Source organism: Didymella exigua (genome assembly GCF_010094145.1).
Source record: "Didymella exigua CBS 183.55 unplaced genomic scaffold M421scaffold_16, whole genome shotgun sequence".
Taxonomy (NCBI): Eukaryota; Fungi; Ascomycota; class Dothideomycetes; order Pleosporales; family Didymellaceae; genus Didymella; species Didymella exigua.
The window spans coordinates 631,269-651,737 of NW_022984790.1; the positions used below are offsets into that span (position 1 = coordinate 631,269).

General features: G+C 55.4%; 8 protein-coding genes across 8 annotated transcripts; 3 read left to right on the forward strand and 5 right to left on the reverse strand.

The window, feature by feature from the left end:
- Positions 1 to 196: 196 nt before the first annotated feature.
- On the reverse strand, positions 197 to 1,984 carry M421DRAFT_64630 (acetyl-CoA synthetase-like protein; the record flags this gene model as incomplete). The annotated part of the gene is made up of 3 exons (XM_033596181.1): positions 197 to 265; positions 311 to 473; positions 519 to 1,984. The coding sequence occupies 3 exons, from the start codon at positions 1,982 to 1,984 to the stop codon at positions 197 to 199; spliced, it is 1,698 nt and encodes a 565-aa protein (XP_033448012.1).
- Positions 1,985 to 4,192: 2,208 nt separating this feature from the next.
- On the forward strand, positions 4,193 to 5,408 carry M421DRAFT_64462 (uncharacterized protein; the record flags this gene model as incomplete). Its single annotated transcript, XM_033596164.1, has 3 exons — positions 4,193 to 4,472; positions 4,767 to 5,155; positions 5,202 to 5,408. 3 exons carry the CDS (start codon positions 4,193 to 4,195, stop codon positions 5,406 to 5,408), a joined length of 876 nt encoding a protein of 291 aa, XP_033448013.1.
- A 3,781-nt stretch (positions 5,409 to 9,189) lies between these two features.
- On the reverse strand, positions 9,190 to 10,507 carry M421DRAFT_175068 (uncharacterized protein). Its single transcript, XM_033587822.1, has 4 exons — positions 10,244 to 10,507; positions 9,837 to 10,085; positions 9,486 to 9,791; positions 9,190 to 9,439 (listed from the first exon to the last, which is right to left on the reverse strand). The coding sequence occupies exons 1-4, from the start codon at positions 10,388 to 10,390 to the stop codon at positions 9,386 to 9,388; spliced, it is 756 nt and encodes a 251-aa protein (XP_033448014.1). The 5' UTR covers positions 10,391 to 10,507; the 3' UTR covers positions 9,190 to 9,385.
- Positions 10,508 to 11,601: 1,094 nt separating this feature from the next.
- M421DRAFT_175094 (uncharacterized protein) lies at positions 11,602 to 13,825 on the forward strand. Its single transcript, XM_033587823.1, has 2 exons — positions 11,602 to 11,764; positions 12,059 to 13,825. The coding sequence occupies exons 1-2, from the start codon at positions 11,724 to 11,726 to the stop codon at positions 13,626 to 13,628; spliced, it is 1,611 nt and encodes a 536-aa protein (XP_033448015.1). The 5' UTR covers positions 11,602 to 11,723; the 3' UTR covers positions 13,629 to 13,825.
- A 598-nt stretch (positions 13,826 to 14,423) lies between these two features.
- M421DRAFT_175112 (glycoside hydrolase family 132 protein) lies at positions 14,424 to 16,210 on the reverse strand. The gene is made up of 3 exons (XM_033587825.1): positions 16,121 to 16,210; positions 15,064 to 16,066; positions 14,424 to 15,016 (listed from the first exon to the last, which is right to left on the reverse strand). Exons 2-3 carry the CDS (start codon positions 16,034 to 16,036, stop codon positions 14,562 to 14,564), a joined length of 1,428 nt encoding a protein of 475 aa, XP_033448016.1. The 5' UTR covers positions 16,037 to 16,066; positions 16,121 to 16,210; the 3' UTR covers positions 14,424 to 14,561.
- Positions 16,211 to 16,969, reverse strand: M421DRAFT_175111 (uncharacterized protein). Its single transcript, XM_033587824.1, has one exon. The coding sequence runs from the start codon at positions 16,842 to 16,844 to the stop codon at positions 16,332 to 16,334; it is 513 nt and encodes a 170-aa protein (XP_033448017.1). The 5' UTR covers positions 16,845 to 16,969; the 3' UTR covers positions 16,211 to 16,331.
- A 98-nt stretch (positions 16,970 to 17,067) lies between these two features.
- On the forward strand, positions 17,068 to 17,355 carry M421DRAFT_421606 (uncharacterized protein). Its single transcript, XM_033592884.1, has one exon. The coding sequence runs from the start codon at positions 17,096 to 17,098 to the stop codon at positions 17,348 to 17,350; it is 255 nt and encodes an 84-aa protein (XP_033448018.1). The 5' UTR covers positions 17,068 to 17,095; the 3' UTR covers positions 17,351 to 17,355.
- A 159-nt stretch (positions 17,356 to 17,514) lies between these two features.
- On the reverse strand, positions 17,515 to 20,418 carry M421DRAFT_421607 (FCH-domain-containing protein). The gene is made up of 6 exons (XM_033592885.1): positions 20,114 to 20,418; positions 20,023 to 20,049; positions 19,730 to 19,914; positions 19,256 to 19,679; positions 18,081 to 19,209; positions 17,515 to 18,011 (listed from the first exon to the last, which is right to left on the reverse strand). The coding sequence occupies exons 1-6, from the start codon at positions 20,153 to 20,155 to the stop codon at positions 17,605 to 17,607; spliced, it is 2,214 nt and encodes a 737-aa protein (XP_033448019.1). The 5' UTR covers positions 20,156 to 20,418; the 3' UTR covers positions 17,515 to 17,604.
- Positions 20,419 to 20,469: the final 51 nt, after the last annotated feature.

The following is a 20,469-nucleotide window of genomic DNA, read 5'->3' on the forward strand; positions in this document are numbered from 1 at the left end:
CCATCTCACCACACATCCGTCACCATCTCACCACACATCAGTCACCGTCTCACCACACATCAGTCGCCATCTCACCACACATCAGTCGCCATCTCACCACACATTAGTCACCGCCTCACCACACATCAGTCACCGCCTCACCACACATCAGTCACCGTCCCCTGCTTCAACGTAGCGTACATTCTTCCACTCTAACCTACAGCTTCGCCTTCGCATCCGCCAGCGCCGCCTGATCACGCAGCAGCTTCCGCTGGATCTTCCCGGACTGCACTCGTCAGTATGCGCTTGTAAACGTCAAGGACGCACTCACCGGATTCTTCGGCACCTCGTCGATGAAACGCACCCCGCCCTCCAGCCGCTTGTGCTTCGACACGCGCTCCGCAACCCAGGACTTGATGGCCTCGGCGAGCGCGGGCGTGGCCCTGTCCGCCTTCTGCAGCGCAATGTACGCCCGGGGCGCCTCGTCGTCGTTGCTGTCCGCGTCAGCATGTCACGTCAATGTCTCGCGGAATACTCACTGCGGCACACCAATGACCGCCGCCTCCTGGACCTCAGGGTGGTCCAGCAGCAGGGCCTCCAGCTCTGCGGGCGCCACCTGCAGCCCCTTGACCTTGATCAGCTCCTTCTTCCTGTCTACGATGAAGAAATGGCCCTCCTCGTCTGCATACGCCACGTCGCCCGTCTTCAGCCACCGGCCCGGCCCAAACGTCTCCCTAGTTGCGTCGGGCTTGTTCCAGTACCCCTTCATCACGTTCGGCCCGCGGACCCAGATCTCGCCCCGCTCGCCCTGCGGTGCCTCGATCTTGCCCTCGTCGTCGAGCACAATCTTGGCCTCGCAGTTGGGCACCACCTCGCCGACGCTGAACGACGCCGAGTGCTTTGCCGGATTAAACATCATCACCGCGCACGTCAGCTCGGTCATGCCGTAGCCCTGCTTCACATTGACCTGGCCGTTGGGCCACAGCTTCTCAAACTCCTGGCTGGCTTCGCGGCCCAGCGGCGCTGCGCCCACTGTCACAGTCTTGATGCTGCTGAGGTCGAACTTCTTCGTCGCGGGGTGCTTGGCCATGGCAACCACCACCGGCGGCACCAGCGCCAGGTCGCTGATGCTGTACTTTTGCACGTACGTCAGAAACTCGACAAAGTCGAACCGCGGCATTATGTACACGGGCACGCGCTGCTTGACGGCGTTGACGGCGAAGACGGACTGTGCCATGGCGTGGTACATGGGCAGGAAGCACAGGTACCGCTGCTTGGGCAGGTCCTGCGTGTAGTTCGGCGTCAGCGCCTGCATGTGGATCTGCTGCGTGCTGTTGGCGACGTAGTTGCGGTGCGTGATCATGACGCCCTTTGCGACGCCCGTCGTGCCGGACGAGTAGTTGAGCGCGACGACGCGGTCGAGCTCCTCGGGCGTCTTGAGATCGGGCCACGCGTACGCGTCTCCGTTCGCCTTGCTGTCGAGTAGCGCAGTCCAGTGCCTGACGTGCCCCAGCTCCGTGCTCTTCTCCACCGTGCGGCCGTCAAAGGTCGCGTTCCCATCGTCGAAGATGAACACGGAATCCGCAGACAGCCCGGCTTCCTTGGCCGCAGCGATGCCCGTGTCGAGGCTGCCCTCGGCGCACACGAGGAACTTCGCCCCGGAATCTTTCAGCTGGTACGCGAGCTCGCGCGCGACGTACGTGGGGTTCGCGCCGGTGAAGACGCCCTCGGCCATGATGACACCCATGATCACGGACGGGAAGAACAGCGTGTTGCCCGAGAACAGCAGCACGCGGTCGCCCGGCTGCAGGCCCGCGCGCCGCAGCCCAGACGCAAACCGCTTCGCATAGAGGCGGTATTCGTGCAGCGAGAGAAAGTACTTGTTCGGCTCCTTCGCGGATAGGAACGCGGGCGTCTTGGGCAGCTCGCCGTGCGGCGAGTCGAAGATGTACGTTGGCAGCGAGACTGCGGGCGTCGGGACGTTCCAGCGCGACTTGATGACCATGGTGGCGTGAGGGTTCGGAGAGCGTGATAATAATACCGGGCTGGGAGAATGGATAGTTGAATTCTTAATAGCCGATCAACGCTGCTCGCACGCGGGTGCAGCGAGGCTCGGCTCGGCCGACCCTCGAGTAAGCCGCCTCGAGTAGTCGGCTCGAGAAGAATACCTACGCTCGAGCAGAAGAGTCGGCTCGCAATGGCCGTCAATCGTTCCACTGCCTTATATCCATCACCCTCCGCCCACATCCACCACCTTCTGCCCTCCATCCCTCACCGTCGACCAGCACCCGTCAAGCACCTCAACCAGCTCAACGCACTCTGAAGGCCTGGCTACCCCACAATTCCCAATGCAGGCTGCTGCTAGCCCGCATGCGACGCGTCTTCAAGGCCCGAGGCGCGTGCCCGTGGCTTCCGCGTTGGTGCGGGGTGCCCAGGCCGAGGTCGACGCAAGCGAGGCTAAGGTGGCTGCGTTTGTGGGGTTCGGGTGCGCTTTTGTGGGGTGCATGGTGGTTGGGTTTGTGCGGGTTGGACTGAACGCTTTACTGGTAAGAGGCTTAACATTATGGAGCTCTATAAGAATGTAGCTAGGACTGCACGTACTGTAGTCTATGGTGAAAGTATGGAGCCAAGCGCAGAACGCGGTCGGCATCGGACAACCGTTGCGCCCATTTGGTAGCACGCCTTCTGCGCCTGCACCACTTCAATACCCGATCCCCCTCCTGTTTGGCAGCACGAGTCATGTCAACAGTCTTCCCTATAAAGGTCGACCACCGCTAAGAGCCATCCACACATATTCGTCAAGTATTGGGTATTGGCTTCGACATCGAGTCGCGTGCGTTCTACCATCAAGTCGGTGGATGCTTTGTAGCTACCATTGTTGAAGTTTCTAAAATGATTTCAACGGGCAATCGACATACCATCGTCGATCACGCGTAATAATCGAAGTACAAAAATGAGGACGCTTCTGCACTTTGACTAGGTTTCGCACGGATGATAGATGAGAAAGTGACGCAAAGGTAACGCGTTCGCTAGCGCCATGGCTCCTGACACTTGCGAGCTCCCAGCTCCTCGCCGTCATCGCCACAGCACAATCTCCAGCCGACTCCCCGAAAGAAAATGATAAGAAGCCCCAGATACGCGACGAGTGCGATCGGCGTGTTTCCCGGTCAACACTACTTCCGACGTCGCATCGCTTTAGGAAGCGCGACGAGGTTGCCACCTGAGCCCGGACCGAATGCTTGCCTTGAAGCAGTCGCATCTTGATGCGATTGCAGATTACAGTGCTGCCAATCGTCAGAGATGGGCTGTCAAAAATATCGTGACGTTGTTGAGTCTCTCTCGAAGCCCCTGAAACAGCCTGAAGATTGTCGGAAGGAGACTGGTGAGGCTGTACAGCACTAGGCCACAACTGATTTCAAACCGAACAGTTTCGCGCGCCGTTTTTGAAACGCTATCAAGGCTGGCTAAAATCAACTCTCGGATGTTGTTGTTCCTTGTCGATATCGATCAATGTCCGGCAGACTCGTTATCGTCTTGACGACCGTTCCTGCCATCATCGACGATCAAATGGCCGCTACCCAAGTCTGATCGCACGCACGGCGCACCTCAAGAGTCTCTTCGAACAAGAAAATGCCGGATTCTACGTTTCGATCGCCGAGTTTAGAACAAGGCTTGGCTCCTGATACATTTAGAGTCCCCAGATACCAAACGTCAATGCGCCCTTCGACAACGCGAGAATGTACTGCCGCGGGGACAGACCCGTTCGAGAGACTGGAGAAGATCTACCCGTGCTACGCATTCTGACGCGAGTGATCATAGTGGGCCCAGCGGTAAGATCGTTCGACCAGCATCGTCTCAGCTCTCATAGCCGGGCTGCGCACCAGGTATCACAGTCGCTATCTTCACGTTTGGAAACCTGAATCAATGCCATGCGGCCTAGTCCACGGAACTCGCAATGGCGAATGCTTGAGTGTGGCTAAGCTTCAATCGCCACAGACGGGCGCAGGTTGTATATAAGGAATCGGCCTCACCCTCCCAGAAGACCATCAACATCCACAACATTTCCAGACTTGCTTTCCAGTCCCTTATTACTAATTACTTCCTTGCGCCGGTCGCTTGTTTAATCAGCTCAATTTTTTACGCTCACCAGCAATCTTCAGACCTTCTTTACTAGCCACTTTTAATAGCTCAAGCTCTTCAACCAACTATCAAAATGCGTTACTCCATCGCCTTCGCCGCCGCGGCTCTTGCCAGCTCCGTCTCCGCCCACGGCGTCATCACACAGGTCCAGGGCGCCAACGGTGTCAACATGCCCGGTCTCTCCATCATCGACGGTACGCCCCGTGACTCTGGTAACCCTCTCTCCGGCTCTGAGGCCGACACCTCCATCATCCGCGCCAAGGAGATGGGCGGCAAGGCCTCCGCTCTGGGCCGCACCCAGGGTGGCGGTGCCATTGACGCCGGTGCTGCTATCGCCAAATTCATGGGTACCGGTGGTGCCGCTGCTGGCGGTGCTGCTGCTGGCGGTGCCGGTGGTGCTGCTGCTGGCGGTGCCGGTGGTGCTGCTGCTGGTGGTGCCGGTGGTGCTGCTGCTGGTGGTGCCGGTGGTGCTGCTGCCGGTGGTGCTGCTGGTGGTCGCGCTGGTGGTGCCGGTGGTGCTGCTGCTGGCGGTGCCGGTGGTGCTGCCGGTGGTGCTGCTGGTGGTCGCGCTGGTGGTGCCGGTGGTGCTGCTGCTGGCGGTGCCGGTGGTGCTGCTGCCGGTGGTGCTGCCGGTGGTCGCGCTGCAGCGGGTAATGCTGCAGGTGCTGGCGCTGCCGGTCGCGCTGCCAACAGGCGAGGTCTTCTCGACGCCCTCACCGGTGGTAAGGCTGGCGCTGGAGGTGCTGCTGCTGCTGCTGGAACCAAGACCCCCAAGGGTACAAAGGAGACCGGTGTCGCTGCTGCAGCTGGACAGGGTGCCTCCTCGGGTCTCCCTACGACCGCCGACGATGGTACTATCACCATGACATTCCATCAGGTCAACCAGGACGGTGCCGGCCCCCTGGCTGCTGCCATCGATGCCACCTCCGGCGGAACCGACCCCGCTGCTTTCCAGAAGGCCACCGTCACCCAGGACGTTCCCGGAATTGGTATCGGTGGTCTTTCCGCCGCTGCTGTCATGGACTTCCCCGTCACGGTAAGCAATACCCGGTTCTCTTCACAACACAACTAACACACCACAGGTCCAAATGCCCCAGGGTATGACTTGCCAGGGTACCGCTGGTGGCGCCCAGAACGTCTGCATTGTCCGCATGCAGAACGCCGCTCTGGCCGGTCCCTTCGGTGGCTCCGCTGCCTTCACACAGTCAACCGCAGCCAAGAAGCGCGCCGTCGAATACAACCTCCGCAAGCGCCACATGGCCCGCGGCATCCTCGGCAAGCCCGAGTAAGCTTTCACAAGAGCATAGTGGAGTCTGGTGGTTGCTGGGCAATCTAGAATATGAGCGGATAGGGGGCTGCCTCCGCAGAGGTGTTGATGCCCGTTCCTTACTGTAACTCATGTTTTCTCTTAGTCATTTTCGCGCTGTAGTTAGTACGAGGACTGGAACCAATGGGTACGTAATATCTTGGTAGTGTAAATATAGCAAGTCTGGATCTGTTCATAACTCGAGCCTTGCATAGTGATGTCTGCCTTGTCGTTCGGATGATGCAAGTGGCTTGACTCATCTCCGCAGTCTGCAACTCCGACTCGAGAGTGCTTTAGACTTTTGACAGCTCCACTTGGTGTTTCTCAAGTCTTTCCGGACAGGGATCATGCGGAAACGGCGCATGTCTCAGAAAGCTTAACCCGAAGCTTAAGGTGAAACATGGATTGCAATGTTCCGAACGAAGGATCCGGGCGTCTTTGTCATCTGCAATTAGCGTTCTTCACGCTTGCAGGCTGTCGCGATCTTGAAGTGTGCACCACCTTGTTTCCGTGTACCTAACGTGTTTTATAAGCGAGTGCGCATTACAAGCGAGTGCGCACCCCACCAACTTTTTGCAACGCGTGAACTTATACTATCATGGCACCCCCAACTCAAGCCCAGCCAGCTTCTTATGAGGCTAATATACACCTTGCTATCTTAGCTCTCCAGCGAAATCAAATTCAGAGTGAGGCAGTTGCTGCACAGACGTTTAATGTCTCTCAAGACACACTCCACCGCCGACTTGCTGGCAAGCCTGCCCGACGCAATTGCCAACCCAACTCAAAGAAGCTCACTAAGCAAGAAGAGGAGGTGATAGTCAGCTACATACTCGATCTAGATCGACGTGGATTTGCGCCTACGTACGCAGCCGTACGTGATATAGCTAATAAGCTGCTGGCTGCGCGCGGCGCTGGTCAGGTCGGCGTCCACTGGCCGCGCAACTTTGTCAAGCGTACAGACAGTCTCACAACGCGTTTCAATCGAGCGTACGACAGGCAGAGAGCTCTATGTGAGGATCCTGTACTGATCAGGAGCTGGTTTGAGCTTGTAGAGCAGACAAAGGCTAAGTATGGCATCCTTGACGAGGACGTCCACAGCTTTGACGAGACTGGCTTTATGATGGGCAAGATCACAACCCAGCTTGTTGTGACAGGATCAGAAAGGAGAGGCCGGCCGAAGGCTATCCAGCCTGGCAATCGCGAGTGGGTCACGGTGATCCAGGGAATCAATGCTGCTGGCTGGGCTATCCCACCGTTCATCATCTTTGCTGGCCAGTACCACCTTTCTGCCTGGTATGAGGAAGACATCCCACGCGATTGGGCTGTTGCAGTCAGTGAGAACAGCTGGACAACCAACGAGCTTGGAGTTGAGTGGCTGAAGCACTTTATTAAGCATACAGATGGCAAGGTAGTTGGGGCGCGCCGGCTGCTGATCCTGGATGGCCATGAGAGTCACCACTCTCTTGAATTTCAGGAGCTCTGCAAGAAGAACAATATCTGCACGCTCTGCATGCCGCCTCACTCATCCCACCTGCTGCAGCCGCTTGACGTTGGCTGCTTCTTGCCGTTGAAGCGCGCGTACAGCCGCGAGATTGAGGCGCTGATCCGCCACCACATCAACCACATCACGAAGCTTGAATTCCTGCCAGCATTTAAGGCAGCGTTCAATCAATCGTTTACCTCAGCCAATATCTGCTCAGCCTTTCGAGGTGCAGGCCTTGTACCTCTCCAACCAGACGTTGTACTGTCAAAGCTTGACGTGCAGCTGCGTACACCTACTCTAGCTGCTCTGCCAGAGGCTCCCTGGCAGGCTCGTACGCCGAGCAACGTACGTGAGCTTGAGGCTCAATCAACGTTGATTCGTGAGCGCGTAAGAAAGCATAAGAGCTCCTCGCCAGCTTCAATTATTGACGCGATTGACCAGCTCAAGAAGGGCGCTGAGGTGATGATGCTCTCAGCTGAGCTGATGCGCGATCGGATCACTGGCCTTGAGAGAGCAAATGAGGCAGCGTCTGCACGTAAACAGCGCAAGAAAAAGCGTATACAGCAGCGTGGGGTCTTAACGAAGGGAGCTGGCGAGGATATCCTTGCTCAACGTGAGGCTAATCAGCAGATTGCTTGTGAAGAGCGCCAAGGAGGAGAGCAATCAGGTGTTAGCCGCCAGGCTCTTGCGCGCTGTAAGAGGTGCAGAGAGACTGGGCATAACTCTCGTACATGCAAGAAAGATACTTTAGATACTGTTTAATCTACTCTATTAATATCTACATACTATCTCATCTTGTTGTTGAGATATACGCTTGTAGAGGTGCGCAAAGTTGGTAGGGTGCGCACTCGCTTGTAATGCGCACTCGCTTATAAAACACGTTAATGCAAACAGTGGGATGGTATATGCGTGAGGTCTGCAATACGTTGACACTGTTTTGAAACTTGAAAAATTAATGCTCACCTGTTTTCTGCAATACCGATGGAGTTCTTCGTACAGAGCTCAAATGACGCCCGCGTCTCCGAGAACCACCTACCCTCGCAAGCAGAGATTGTGACAGTGTGTTCAGTAGTCTGTAGCCTGCGCTTATCGGTGCTTTCTTCCGGTATTTTGGCGCGGGGCCAAGTCTTGTAAATGCCTTTGGCCTCGTTCGAGTGAGGAATCGATTGCGCCCACCATGGCGGCGGAGGTGGGACGGCTGACGGACCATACATCTCATTCATGGGAGCGGAACGTCAGATTCAATGTGCAATAGCAAGTCTAGGCGGCTCTGAGCTTCCGCACGTTTGCGCCTCCACTGCTTCTCTTGGGGCTTGACGTTGTGCTTCAGCTTCTGCTGGACCTCATCCTGCTCGCGCTGCTTGACAAAGGGACAAGAAGCTTGCGATGTCGTTGGATCTGCCAAAGCACAAAGTCATAGAAGTAAAGTATCTGATCGTCCAAGACACCCCCTCTCGGTTGCGGCAGACCAGGATTTCTTTGAGCAAATATCCTAGCTCGGAATCGGAAATGAAGTCCTGGGCGTGGTAGTATGCAATGTTCGTTGCAAGGGCTGTCATGCCCTCCTCATCGTCAAGCAGAGCAGGTACAAGCGCAGGGATATCGCGCTGAATGACCGGCACAAGTGGCAGATAGCGGAGAACGGCTGCCCGGGGATTCGGCGTGGGGCCTTGAACTAGAGTCTCAAAGAGAGTGAGTGAGGGCGGCGAAGGCGAAAAGAGGAAGTCGAGTAGGTCGACATTGTCAGTTTCAGACAGAAAGCCGCATGAGCTCGATTCTGTGACAAGGCGAGATGGCAGGCCTAGTGAGATGGCAGCGAGTGGCGTCTTCTAGAACACAGGGCTGGAAAGGTAATAGTACGCGTTAGCATCCCTTGTCGGGCTCGGTGGTGCTGTTGCGGAAGGTGTGTCAAGCCCGATGATGAAAGGATCGATCTCGACCTGGAGGCCGTTTGTCGACGAAATACCTTTGATTGAGCAGTGTGCGGTAGATTCGATACTGCAAGAGTACCAAAGCAATAAACGCCCCATATACGAGTTTCCCAATCGCATAGTGAAAGTGACATAGGTCTCGCAGACGGCCACATTACCTTGTGTGGCTACAAAGAGTCTCGCGCCTATACGAGGGCCAGAAGAATGCGACACAATGATAGAATGACATGGTCGAACGTTGTAGGTACCTGCGACATTTGCACAACATCATTGTGACTCGCAAAACAACCACCGATATAATGATGGCGGAGTGTGAGAGTTTGGCAAAGTTCCGTAGTTGCAGCGACACGCTCTAAGTCCTCGGTTTCCGTACATTCGTCGGCGGCGATATTCCCCACAACGAACGATAGAGCTTCTCGGCCATATTCAACGCTTGCACGTGGAGAAAGGTGCTCTTGGCGAAACAGCACAAATCACCCCAGCGTCAGTCTGACTTCGGTTATCGATTCGATCTCGTCTGCTCTTGCTCTTGCTCTTGGTATCGCCTCAAGTTGACCACGTGAGCTCGTACCCGTACACTGTGCGGCGAAGAAGCTCATCCTGAGAGAAATCAGCGCATGAGCATGATGTCACGAAATGCACTTACGCCCGGGTCTTCCTCGAACATCACCTTGTCCATGACTTTTTCCAGAGTCTTGACGACAGTAAAGCCAGCCTCACAGGCCAAGTCGAAGAACGCGAGGTCCTTCTCGAGTAGCCAGGGTCGGTACGGCGTAAAGAACACGTAGGCTTTTGACCCCGGTGCCTTCTTCAGGGTCAGTTCCACTGTCTTGAGGAGTTTCGCGTGCTCGGAGTGGTTGAACAGAAGATCTGCGAGGATGAGCACGTCGAAGGCGGCATCGCTGGTCAGATGACTTGTCACAGTCTCCGTCGATGCACCCCATAGATAGCCCTAGAGCAATTAGTGACGATGTACAAACAATGAAGGTCTGCTGACCTCTGCAGCAATCTTCCTTGGCGTAGGCAACAGATCACAATGATCAATGTTGTACCGGAGATTCTCAATTAATTCAGCATCGGGGTAGTCCGTTACGACCACTTGCGAGGCTCCATTGATGGCGCAGACAAGGCTGGGAAGTCCAGCCCCCGCACCGAGTTCGAGCACTGACTTCCCCTGCACCAGTTCACCTGCATGCTCTTCCAGATGAGCCGATATCGTTCGACCAGCGTTCCAGAGAAAGTGCCCCTGTGTACGTCAGTGAACGTGCCGCAACAGCCGTTGACAACGTAAAAATGATAGAAGTTTGGTCATTATCGTAGACGATTCCAAACATGGAAGCCTTCTAGAACGTAAGTGCGAAGAAGGACCTTGCTCTTGCACGACCACACAATGGTGCAGCTTACCCACAGCGGATTATGACCGACCAATCGCACAGTAAATTCTCTGCCTGATAACAGCTTGTGCGTAGCGAAAGTCGCCTCCTTCTCTGGCTTGAAATAGTCAGCAGGCTCCTGGAAGAGGTCCAAGCCTCCCTCATCGTCTGAAGCCATGGCGATAAGGGAAGTTGGTACGAGATCACCTCGCCCGTGCGTTGTGCGCCCCAGAAGAATGAGCGAGGCGCTAAATCCTCAAGCTAACAAGTTGAGCCGCATGCCAAGAGCAGCATCCACAATCACGTGCCAAACGGAAAGAAGGGTCCACGAATTGCGATGCGCAAGCACCCTGGTGTTTGCTGAGCGGTTCAATGCGGGGAAATGCTTGAAGAGCGGCTTTGACTGTTTCGCCTAAGCAGGTGGCCTTCCAGAAACTGTCCTCGATCGAACACCGACGTCAGACGTCGAGAGAGCCCGTTCAAAACCTAATCGACGCCTGTCGGGTGGTAGCATCTCACAGCTGACCGGATTTATGGGCTTCCCCACACGTTCCCTTGTTGGTCCGCGCTGTGACTCCTTCCGCATTCGAACAGAGGCACAACTCTCTGGACCAGCGCACCGTCTCCCACATATCTCTACGCCCGCCGCTATTTTGCCTAGGTATATCTCGTCTCTTCGCCATCGTTCATTCAGTACTCTTGTCCCGTCCAAGGCTATATTGCCAGATGAAGCATCCAGTGTCCGGTCTCAGCCCGCTAACCCGAACGAGAGGAAACCTGCTCATCTAGCGCCGTCTTCACGACGTCCAGCAACTTACGACACATTCGGCCAGCCCAACCAACGAGAACCGTGCGTTAACGCTGCGACCCCGGCTCAACAGGCGTGCAACAAGAGGCTAAGAACCTCGAGTGTCTCGAAAATCGACTGCCGCTCTCTCCGTTGCTGCGGGAAACAGGCGCAAACCACAGTGAGCGACATCCACACTGCTGATCTCCTGTGGTTGACGGGTCGGCTCCGGCTCTTCTACTAGGTACAGCGATCTTTTCTGGGCATTTCGTGTTGAACATCTCTTCGCTTCAGCAACGCCCGTCGTCTTGAGCGTGTCCAGCACCAAACCGCAGGATCCCGTCGGCAACCTTCCGGTTGCAAGACAGCACCAGCCACACGGGTAGAAGACCCCTACAAGTCGCACAGGCCATTTCCAGTCTCGAGCGGCTACTTCTTTGCTCACGAACAGCTGCTGCAGGGCCCTTACAGGAGGGCATAGTCGAGCCCAGTCGATCCTTTGCCGTGTGACCAGGATCGGTGCCTAGCCCACAGCCTATCGCCAACACTCAAGCGACACGCCATTGTACCCCTCTGCAACATTTTCTCCACGTGCGCTGTGCGCATCAAGTCAAATACGATTGTTCGAATCAACAATACTGCTCATTTCCTTTCACTCGGCTCAGGGCCGGGCTTGTTGTCGTGGATTGAGCAAGTTTCGACAGACTTGTCTTAACCCCGCATCATGTGGGCCGACATCAACGGAGAACGCAAGAAGGTCGCCTGGTAAGTCCATCTCACTCTATTCCCGTGTGCGATGCTCTTTGCTCGGCATGAGTTGTACGTCTCTATCCTGCTTCCATCTGGTGTCCTTATCTCGCCGGCAGCGTGACAATGCGCAGCGAAGCGACCCAGTGATGAGTAATCACCTATAGCCGGCGAAGCTCTGCTGTGCCAGGTGTGTGGTCACGGCATGCAGACAGGCAGTTAGAGCTATGGCCATTGAATGGAGGACGGCATCCCATCAGTCACACGGCTTTCTTCACCAACATGTATTGTACCGTGCTAACATCGCACCAGCGGCCCTTGCATCCGAGGGCATCGCTCCTCAAAATGTGATCACCGTGACCGAGTACTTGTAGAGGTCCGGAAACCTGGTCGACCATTGAGTAGTTGTCCCCATCCGACCGGCTCGTGCAGTTGTGAGCGGATCATCATCAACTACACCATCCCCAAGACCTCAGAGTGTGCTTGTCCGTCAGAGCGAGCGCAATCGGTGGCTGTCGCTGGCAGCAGTCGAATCTCGAAGCCCAAACGGAAGTCGATTGCGATACATCCTACTTCGTTAGAAAAAGCCATCAAAGCTAGCCAGGACAACGAGACTGACACATCGTCGTACAACACACCAACCGAGCGAAGTGCCAGCGATGAAGCCTCACCGCTTTCGAGTGCAAGTTCTACCCCCCGAATGCTTCCCACGCAGACAGAGGAGGTGTCGAGCTGTTGTAAGCCGAATACTGCTCCAGCACCAGTCGTTCAAGGAGGGAGTTGCTGCAGTATCAAAGTCAAACAGCAGCCTCCACTACCTCCAGCCCCGCTTGCTGCGCCCACTAAGTCATGCTGCTCAGGCAAATTACAGCCGAGCAACGTGCCCAACGTCCAAAACGGCGTGCAGAATATTGGTCAGCAGTTCCAGTTCCAGATTCAACCTCATTTCAGGACACCACAGTACCAGAACTTCCAAACGCAAGCATCACCGGCGCAACCTCCCTTTGGATTTGGCGCACCAATCTACAACCACGCTGCTGCGGCTTACCAACAGTCGATGGCGATGCCCATGAGCGGCGGTATGTCTGGCCCATTACCACAGCATGCTAACAGTCACCAAATACCGCGGCATAACCCGGAGCACAACTGCCACTGTGGAGAAGGATGTAGCTGCTTTGGTTGCGCTGCTCATCCAAATAACGCTACCATGATGGAGTATGTCCGGCTGATGGCACAGTTCCAGTATACAGGTGCATTCGGAGGTCAACAAGCGCCCCTATACGACATGCCCACCTACCCTCATCACCCCGGCTTCGGCGCCGAAGCCAACCCTGCCATGAGCTTCTCGCCTCTACCCCAATCTTACGCATCGTCCAACCCACCACACATATCCTACCAAGCCAGCCTCGGCGGAACAGTTATGGCCGGCACACCACTGAACGTGTCCAGCCCCTGGCGCCAATCCTCCATCTCCACGCCCTTGACAGAGCAGTCCCAGTTCCTCGACAGCGCAACACCAACGCCCACCGAATCGCAACTCAAACTCGAAATGGCGCCTCCGCGTATTATTCCATCAGCAGCTACACCCGTCGCCGACAGCCCAAGCGGTAGCACTGAGGAAGAAACACCGACGCTGTCGCCGTCGTCTTTCTTCTGGAATGAGATGGTGCTCCCCGGCTGCAACGACGCGACTGGGACGTGTCAGTGCGGAGACGGGTGTGAGTGCGTTGGCTGCCTGACGCATGGAGGACACAACGGGATTGTACTCGATGCGCCGGTTGTCAGTGAGCATGAGGCGTTTCCGAGCTTTACGGCGGATGCAGGATTGACTCTAGATCTGGGCGATCCGCATTCGTTTTTGGACTTCAGTTCTACGAGCTGACGACAGTCGCGGATCTGAGTTTTGAGGGGTGACGAGGTATTCTATAATCTTTCATTGTACATGTTTTGTACGCCAGAGAACGCGAGAGGACACGCCGGGTATGGCAGCAGCCAGAAGGAAGCACTTTCATTGGGATGGATAGCATTGGGAAACATTTAGACTGTGGCTTCGCGCCGATACCCGTAGGTTGTTGTGTTTCGTGGCAGTTTCGCCAGTACTCAACCGATCATAACCCATCAGATCAGTGCAGTGCACCTGTGGTCACCTAGTAATCATCGTCAAGGCAAAGACATGAATTCGATAGCGCGAAAAGTCTCAAACCTCCCAGCTCACCGTCGCGAGCACTGCAGGTGCGTGAAGAGTGCAAAGTATCCAAGATTTGTGTCCAGGATGTTAGAAGATAGTAATTGAGAAATGCAAGAACAGGAACAATTCACAGGGCGGTAGAAAGTTTTCGAGCCTGGATGTCAGAGTATTTGCACCACTAGGGAGTGAATTGACCCTTGAATTGGTTAATCGATCCTGTACGAATGAACCGAACGCCTCCACTGCATCATCCAGTAATACGAAAGGTAGTAAATCTCCAAAATGGTCTTGAGTCTTCATGGTTGTATCAGCCGAAGACCATGGCAGCAACACCCGCTCGTGTGTACCCATGCTATCTTGCGACCATTCGCCGGACACAGTAAGCCTCGACGACACAGGAAGGCCGTAGCAAAATCAAACCGAAAGTATATGATACAGCTGAAAAAGAATCATGCATCTGAGCGAGATCAGAAGTCCTCCAAAAGGTCGTAGAGATCCGCGCGCGTTCTCGGCGTTGAAGTATGAACCAGGATATGAAAAGGTACAGAAGATCGTGGAATTCGACATCGGGAAACATGGACAGAGAAGATGTTGGCCGAGCCAAAGACTGAGCAGGCCTCACGGCGATTAGTCGTCGGTCAGGACAAGGGTCAAAGTGCTGCCTTCACTGATGCCAGCGGTGCAGCCGTCCTCGATGCTGTTGAACCACTTGTCGCCCTGTCCGTACTTGTCTGTCGATGCCTTGTACTTGCAAGCGTTGGTGACACCATCGCCGACAAAGGTGATCGAGTAATCAAGCTTTTCATTCAAGTTCAGCTCGTTTTGCTTCAAGCTAGAGTAGCCGACGTTGGAGGCGATGTCATCGAAAGAGGTGCCAAAGATTGTGGGTGACCAGTTGCCGACGCCCCCGCCGTCATGACCCCAGGTGCAGGCTTCGCTCTCAGGGACGCCCTGCTTGTTGACGTAATAGTGAGCGGAGGTAGGCTTGCCTTCCCAGAAGAAGTACTTGCTCTGGTCTGGATTCGCCAGGTAGCCGGTCTCACCAGATCCGATGGTAAGAGGAAAGGTCATGGACTCAGTGCCTTGGAATGTTAGTTGTGAGGAGTATATGGGGCGTGGGAGAACTCACCAGGGTAGTCAGTGCGGCAGATAGAGACAGACTTCTTGAGCTTGTTCTGCACCTTGACCGTCATCTTTTCGGAGCCCTTGCCGCAGAGCGTCTTGCCAATAGAGCCATCGGCCAGCTCGAGCATGCCTTTTTCATTGCAGAAAAGCCCACCGATAGTCTGGCCAGTCTTGCCCTGCTTCTTGGGGAAGGACAGCTTGAGGTAGGGGTTCGGGCAGCCGTAGGAGCAGTACGTTCCTTCTGTGCAGCACGAGCCATCGGAGCATGAGCCCTTGACCACTGTCCTGATGTTGTCGAAGCCATCAGCGCCACGGTATACAGGATCCTGGATGCCAGACCAACCGCCCAGTCCCTCGTGGTTCAGAGGCATAGCGCCGTAGCCATAAGGGAACTGACTGCACGGGATGACACCGTTAGGGAAGGGCTGGTCGCAAGATGGGCAGTTACCGTTGTCGTCAACAAGGTCATTGGGATCATCTGGCGACGCGTCCGGTGCTGGTGCCGCTGGGGCTTCTTGCGGGGGTGGAGCTGGTGCTGAAGACGGCGCCGGCGCTGAAGACGAAGCAGGCGCGACCGTAGCAGAAGCCTCGGATGGGGCCGCCAATTGAGTCTCGGCATGCTGGACTTGAGTGGTGGTGGGCTGCTTCTGGGCAGGCTCTTTCACTTCGCTCGAGGGCGCAACTGGCGGAGCCGTGGGAAGCGCGATAGGCAGCTTGACGGAACTTGACAAGATGCCATCGTCGCCCCAGCGCAGAGTGCCATTGGCAATACCTCGACGAGTCTCTTCCTCAGTGATCAGGCGACCGTCCAACTCGTACACGATCACTGTCTCGACGGGCGCGGGCGCATACACAGCATTGTCTGGGCGGGCCATGCGCGCAGCGTGTGCTTGAGCATGGCGATGGTTGCGCTGATGAGGCTGCGCCACGGTGACTGCAGCTGCGGCAGCGAATACAGCAAGGTATTGATACTTCATCGTGACTCGTTACTTCGCACTCGCTCACAACTGCGGCCTTGGTCAGTCGGTGTGTTGCAGGCAGGCGAGCATGAGACATTGTACCTGTTTAGTGCGCAAGTGCGTGCGAGACTTCGCGTGGTGATCTGCGCGGACGTCTCGAAGTCGTTGTTTCGTAGATTTGTTTTGGTGAAGCACGTGCCTGGAATGAAGAAGGAGCGAATGGTATATACTGTTGATGCTGAAGGAGCGGACTGGAAGATCCCAACGAGGTTACAGAAGGAAAAGGTATATGAACAGCGAGCTGAGAGTACTGTCACAGGAGTCGGCCGCTTACAGGTAGAAGAATACCGGGGTGGTGGAGTTTGTTTGTATCAAGCGCATGCCAAGCCCAGGGTCTGCGTGTGCTCGCTGGGAAGGCGCAGTGGAGGTGAGAATGCGACAATGCCCGGATCTGGATTGGCACTGTCCACGAGGACTTTATCGGTTGTTTGGCTAGATGTGGGAATCGATCTCGGCAGCGAGCGATAGTGTATGGCAACGGACGTTGAGAATGTGAGACAACGAACAAACCACGCTGAGAAAGGAGAGACTGGATCAAAGCAACGTGGGCGACGGCGGCAGCGAGGACATTCAGAGAATAGCTGCCCTGGGAAGCTTGCCAGCAAGAATCTGTAACACGGTGGTCACAATCACCACCTCGCCTGTATCGCGCGTTATGCGATGAGGGCTGCCAGTCGAGTTGGCCGTGGTCCCATACGTTCCTCAGCCGTAGACCTGCGCAAAGCGAGTCGCAGCTGGTACGCTTTGCGACTCTCTCTAGCGTCATGGCGTTGTCAAATCACCTAGAGGCTTTCAGCCTCCATAGAGCGCGCGCATGGCCGCCAAATGTCTCGCCCTGCCGGCCGCGCCGGCGTGTAATGCGAACTGCTGTTGTGTGACACTGGGTCCCTGGCTGATTCTCCAATGTTTGTTGAGCGCCTACATTCCACGGGATGAGAATGTGGCACCGAAGATGATTGCGACAGATATCCTTTGGGCAGGTCCAGATCTGCTATATTAAGTTATCGCCCTCGAAGCATGCCAGTCTTTGCTGCGCCTACGAGATTGCGGCTCGTGCTGTTGTTTGTCAACACGCTGCAGAGACCCGGAGGGGAATACACCAGCTGTACAAACTTTGGTGCTGCTGCCGCTCGTGCGACTTTTGGACTTGTACAGTACGCCTCGCTGTTGTCCTACATGCTCATCTCGTGCATGCACTCTATAGCATGCGAGACCGCCCAATATCAGTGCTTACGATCAGCGACGCATGGTGCAAGACTCCTGATGAAATAAGGGACAACTTGAGATGAAAGCGAAGATGAGCGATGAAAGCGATGAGGATAAGGTTCGGGGTGAGACCCTTACGCTAGAACACAACTGTAGGCCCCCACATGCATTGCCGACTCATGTGCTGAGGCGTTTGGTGGCACGGTTCACGCAGGCACATAATGATTATGATGGTGTTGACTGTGATGTGATATTTGATGATGTCTAAGCGCTCAATATGCACTGCAGCCGTACTCTTGCACGACTGCCAGACAGGTGGTCTATACCTGCTGGAGGTAGTTCGCAGGAACACTCCGTACGACGCCGTCCTTTTCGACATCTGCCCACCCGTCTCCAGCATCCATGTTAATAAGAACCAATCGCTCGCCTTCGCTCATCGAGTGCTCTACGTCGCTTTGTGCGCTGTACTCGTAGAGCGCCTCGACGTACTTGAGCTTCTTCGCGCCCCGTTTTGGTGCCACGGCTGGTCCCTTCTTCTTGCCGCCGGTCAATTGAGCTGCAAGGTTCGTTGTAGAGGCTGACGACGCAGAGTACGTCGAGTCAGGCCGGGTTGAAGAGAATGTGGATGCAGTGGTGGGTGGTGTCGCGGCAGCGAGAATCTCAACGTATGAGGCAGGCACAAGACCCTCCTTGCCCCCAGCGCGGACCTTCATCCAGCCAGATCCGTCTGTACAGTCTGTAAGCGACATGTCCAGAAGATACTGAAGCATGGGAGTGATTTTGAGAGAGGACCTACCATCGGGTTCCAAGATGGTGACATCGCGCCCATCAGCAATCGATAACTCGCCGTCGCCGCCTGCTTCGTAGGCATACAACATCCTGCCCTTGACTTCTGGTGCTCCAGATGCTGGCGGCGGAGCGTCTTCGTCAGCCTTGATGTATGCTGCAGGTGGCGGCGCAACGACTCGGTGCTTCCTAATACCGGCCGCTGGTACTTTCTTCTCTGCTGGCGGTTCTTCAACGGTCGGTGACATCCCTCCGGAAATTGATCTGTGAGCTGTCGCTGAATAGCCAGAGCTGAGCGTGTTCATCGAGTTCACGGTGTCGCTTCTGCCTAATCGCGGCATATCAGCTGTTGACCCTGCAGCAGCGCCATTTGTTGATGTGACTGTGTGTGAAGCCTTCTGTCGCTCTTCCTTGAGTTTCTTCTTATCTTCCTTTGTCTGCTCTCCGGGACAATCTGCCGGCACCTTCAGCTCGCACTTGCTATGACAAGTGTAACCGCAGTCTCGGCAGTCGAACCCCTTTGCAGACAACCCCCATATCCTGTCCCCGCACAGATCGCAGTTTGTGGGTATCTTGAATGTCTGCGACTTGAAATTGTGGTTCCTTGCGCCAATGCTTACATCGCCAACCACCGACGTGATAGTTGAGACTTCAACCTCGGCGCTGACCTTCTGTTTCTCGATCTCGTGGGCCTGTTCCTGGATGGCAAAAATGGCCCGGACCACATCGACCTCGTCCCTCTTGTCCTTCCCTTCTCGGACATTCCGCCGAACAACCTTTGCATTTTCGACCTCCTTCAACTTCTTGTCGAGATCTCGTCGGTAGTCTCCAAGCGAGCCTTTGGTCTTCAGCAGAACGTTTCGTAGGAAGGTGACTGCGGACTCGTCCACCGCAAGGTTACCATCGTCAAGCCACACCGGACTCGGCTCGAACTGGAAATCGCTGGGTTCCTGCCACCCTCCTGCGTTGTGTCTGACGAACATCATGGAGTCGAGCAGTGGGTTGTTGCGAGGGATTTCGGCGGAGAGATGCTGCAGGCATTCGGTACTGCGGGTGAGCGTTTGGGTCTCGATTGAGGCAGCTAATGACCAGATTGCGTTCAATTTATTGACGCGGGTTTCTGAGAGATCTTGCATGCTCTGCTCGGCTGTTAGCACCATTCAAGGCGAGGAGAGATGTACCCACATCCAGAAGCTCCGGGACATACTCGTGGTAGTACATCTCCTTCTGCTTGTTCGTGACATTGATGGTAATGAGGTAGGTGTTCTTGACATTGCGCATCTCGATCTGCTGCTGTTCGAAAGCGTTCCGCGCCTTGTTCTTACCGTGGTCGAAAGCACCATCCACCTTCTTGCGGCGGCTCTCAACCTCCTGGCACACACTGTCGTATCTGCCCTTGGTCTTGCGTAGGTCGGCGTACTGTCCGTCTCGTTCCTTCTCGAGCTTTGCTGCGTAGTCGCCGTGGAGTTTCCGCAGCTCTTCGGTTCGAGTCGCAAGCGTCTTCAACGGATCGGCGAGTTGTGATATGAGAGCCATAGCGAATTGGTCGTGCTCGGCCGCGCGTTGTTCGAGGGTGTTCAGTTGCACGCCCCATGTGGTCATAGAGGCACTGTAAAACTATCAGTGACTGCCTTGAACCCAATCATCCCCAGACCATACCTCTCCAGCGAGCCTGGAGTTACCGTCGGCGTATCACCAACACTCAAGCTGCTCACTTTCCTCGACTTCTTCTCATAGTACTTCTTTGCTAACGCGCTGAGCCTTTGAGAATACTCCTTCTCTATGGCGCTTCGTTCACGATAGAATTGCTGTATGTCGTCGAGCCATGTGATGCCTCCAGAGACCTAAGCCTCGAATCAGCATTATGTTAGATTATGCAGCAGTCGTGGATTTGCGCCAGCGGAGCGCAATGCTGCATAACATGTGTTGGTGAGGGCTTGCTGGTGACGTACCCAAGCGTTGACTGTCTTGAAGCCATCCTGTGAATTATCCGTGTCAGTCCATGTTGCGGCGGTGCAGTCTGGGTGTTCGGCGACTGTGTACCTTCAACTCGGCGCCGAATTGTGGCGCAATATCAACTTCCATGTCGCTGTAGATGTGGTGCAGCAAATGCTAGTGCAAATGCGATCGGCACATCGAACCAGAAGGGAGTGTTCGCTCACAGCGAGCGGTGCTTGAAGGGCCTCGGGGCTCCAACTGGCGGCCCAATTGAAGTGGGGTGGAGGCGGTGCGCGCCGAGCAGGGTAGCCGGGTTCTCTGCCGTGTCTCCTTTGGCACCGCGTAACTGCTAGCAATGTGTAATACTTGACTATGGGCCGTGGAGATGGTGAAATCGTCACTGACGACAGCATGGTCTACATTGCTTCCAGCTTGAACGTTGGCAGCTGCTGTTCATGCAG

Excerpts from the sequence above, each read along its gene's own strand:
- M421DRAFT_421607 (XM_033592885.1), bottom strand. The coding sequence starts at position 20,155 with ATGGAAGTTGATATTGCGCCACAATTCGGCGCCGAGTTGAAG. Across the intron at positions 19,915-20,022 it reads TCAAGACAGTCAACGCTTGG|GTCTCTGGAGGCATCACATG; the intron begins GTACGTCACCAG and ends TTCGAGGCTTAG. Across the intron at positions 18,012-18,080 it reads CACCATCTTGGAACCCGATG|ACGGATCTGGCTGGATGAAG; the intron begins GTAGGTCCTCTC and ends CAGACTGTACAG.
- M421DRAFT_175112 (XM_033587825.1), bottom strand. The coding sequence starts at position 16,036 with ATGAAGTATCAATACCTTGCTGTATTCGCTGCCGCAGCTGCAGTCACC. Across the intron at positions 15,017-15,063 it reads CTGCCGCACTGACTACCCTG|GCACTGAGTCCATGACCTTT; the intron begins GTGAGTTCTCCC and ends TAACATTCCAAG.
- M421DRAFT_175068 (XM_033587822.1), bottom strand. The coding sequence starts at position 10,390 with ATGGCTTCAGACGATGAGGGAGGCTTGGACCTCTTCCAGGAGCCTGCT. Across the intron at positions 9,792-9,836 it reads CAAGGAAGATTGCTGCAGAG|GGCTATCTATGGGGTGCATC; the intron begins GTCAGCAGACCT and ends TAATTGCTCTAG. Across the intron at positions 9,440-9,485 it reads TGTTCGAGGAAGACCCGGGC|GATGAGCTTCTTCGCCGCAC; the intron begins GTAAGTGCATTT and ends GATTTCTCTCAG.
- M421DRAFT_175094 (XM_033587823.1), top strand. The coding sequence starts at position 11,724 with ATGTGGGCCGACATCAACGGAGAACGCAAGAAGGTCGCCTG. Across the intron at positions 11,765-12,058 it reads GAACGCAAGAAGGTCGCCTG|CGGCCCTTGCATCCGAGGGC; the intron begins GTAAGTCCATCT and ends ACATCGCACCAG.
- M421DRAFT_175111 (XM_033587824.1), bottom strand. The coding sequence starts at position 16,844 with ATGACGCTAGAGAGAGTCGCAAAGCGTACCAGCTGCGACTCGCTTTGC.
- M421DRAFT_421606 (XM_033592884.1), top strand. The coding sequence starts at position 17,096 with ATGCCAGTCTTTGCTGCGCCTACGAGATTGCGGCTCGTGCTGTTGTTT.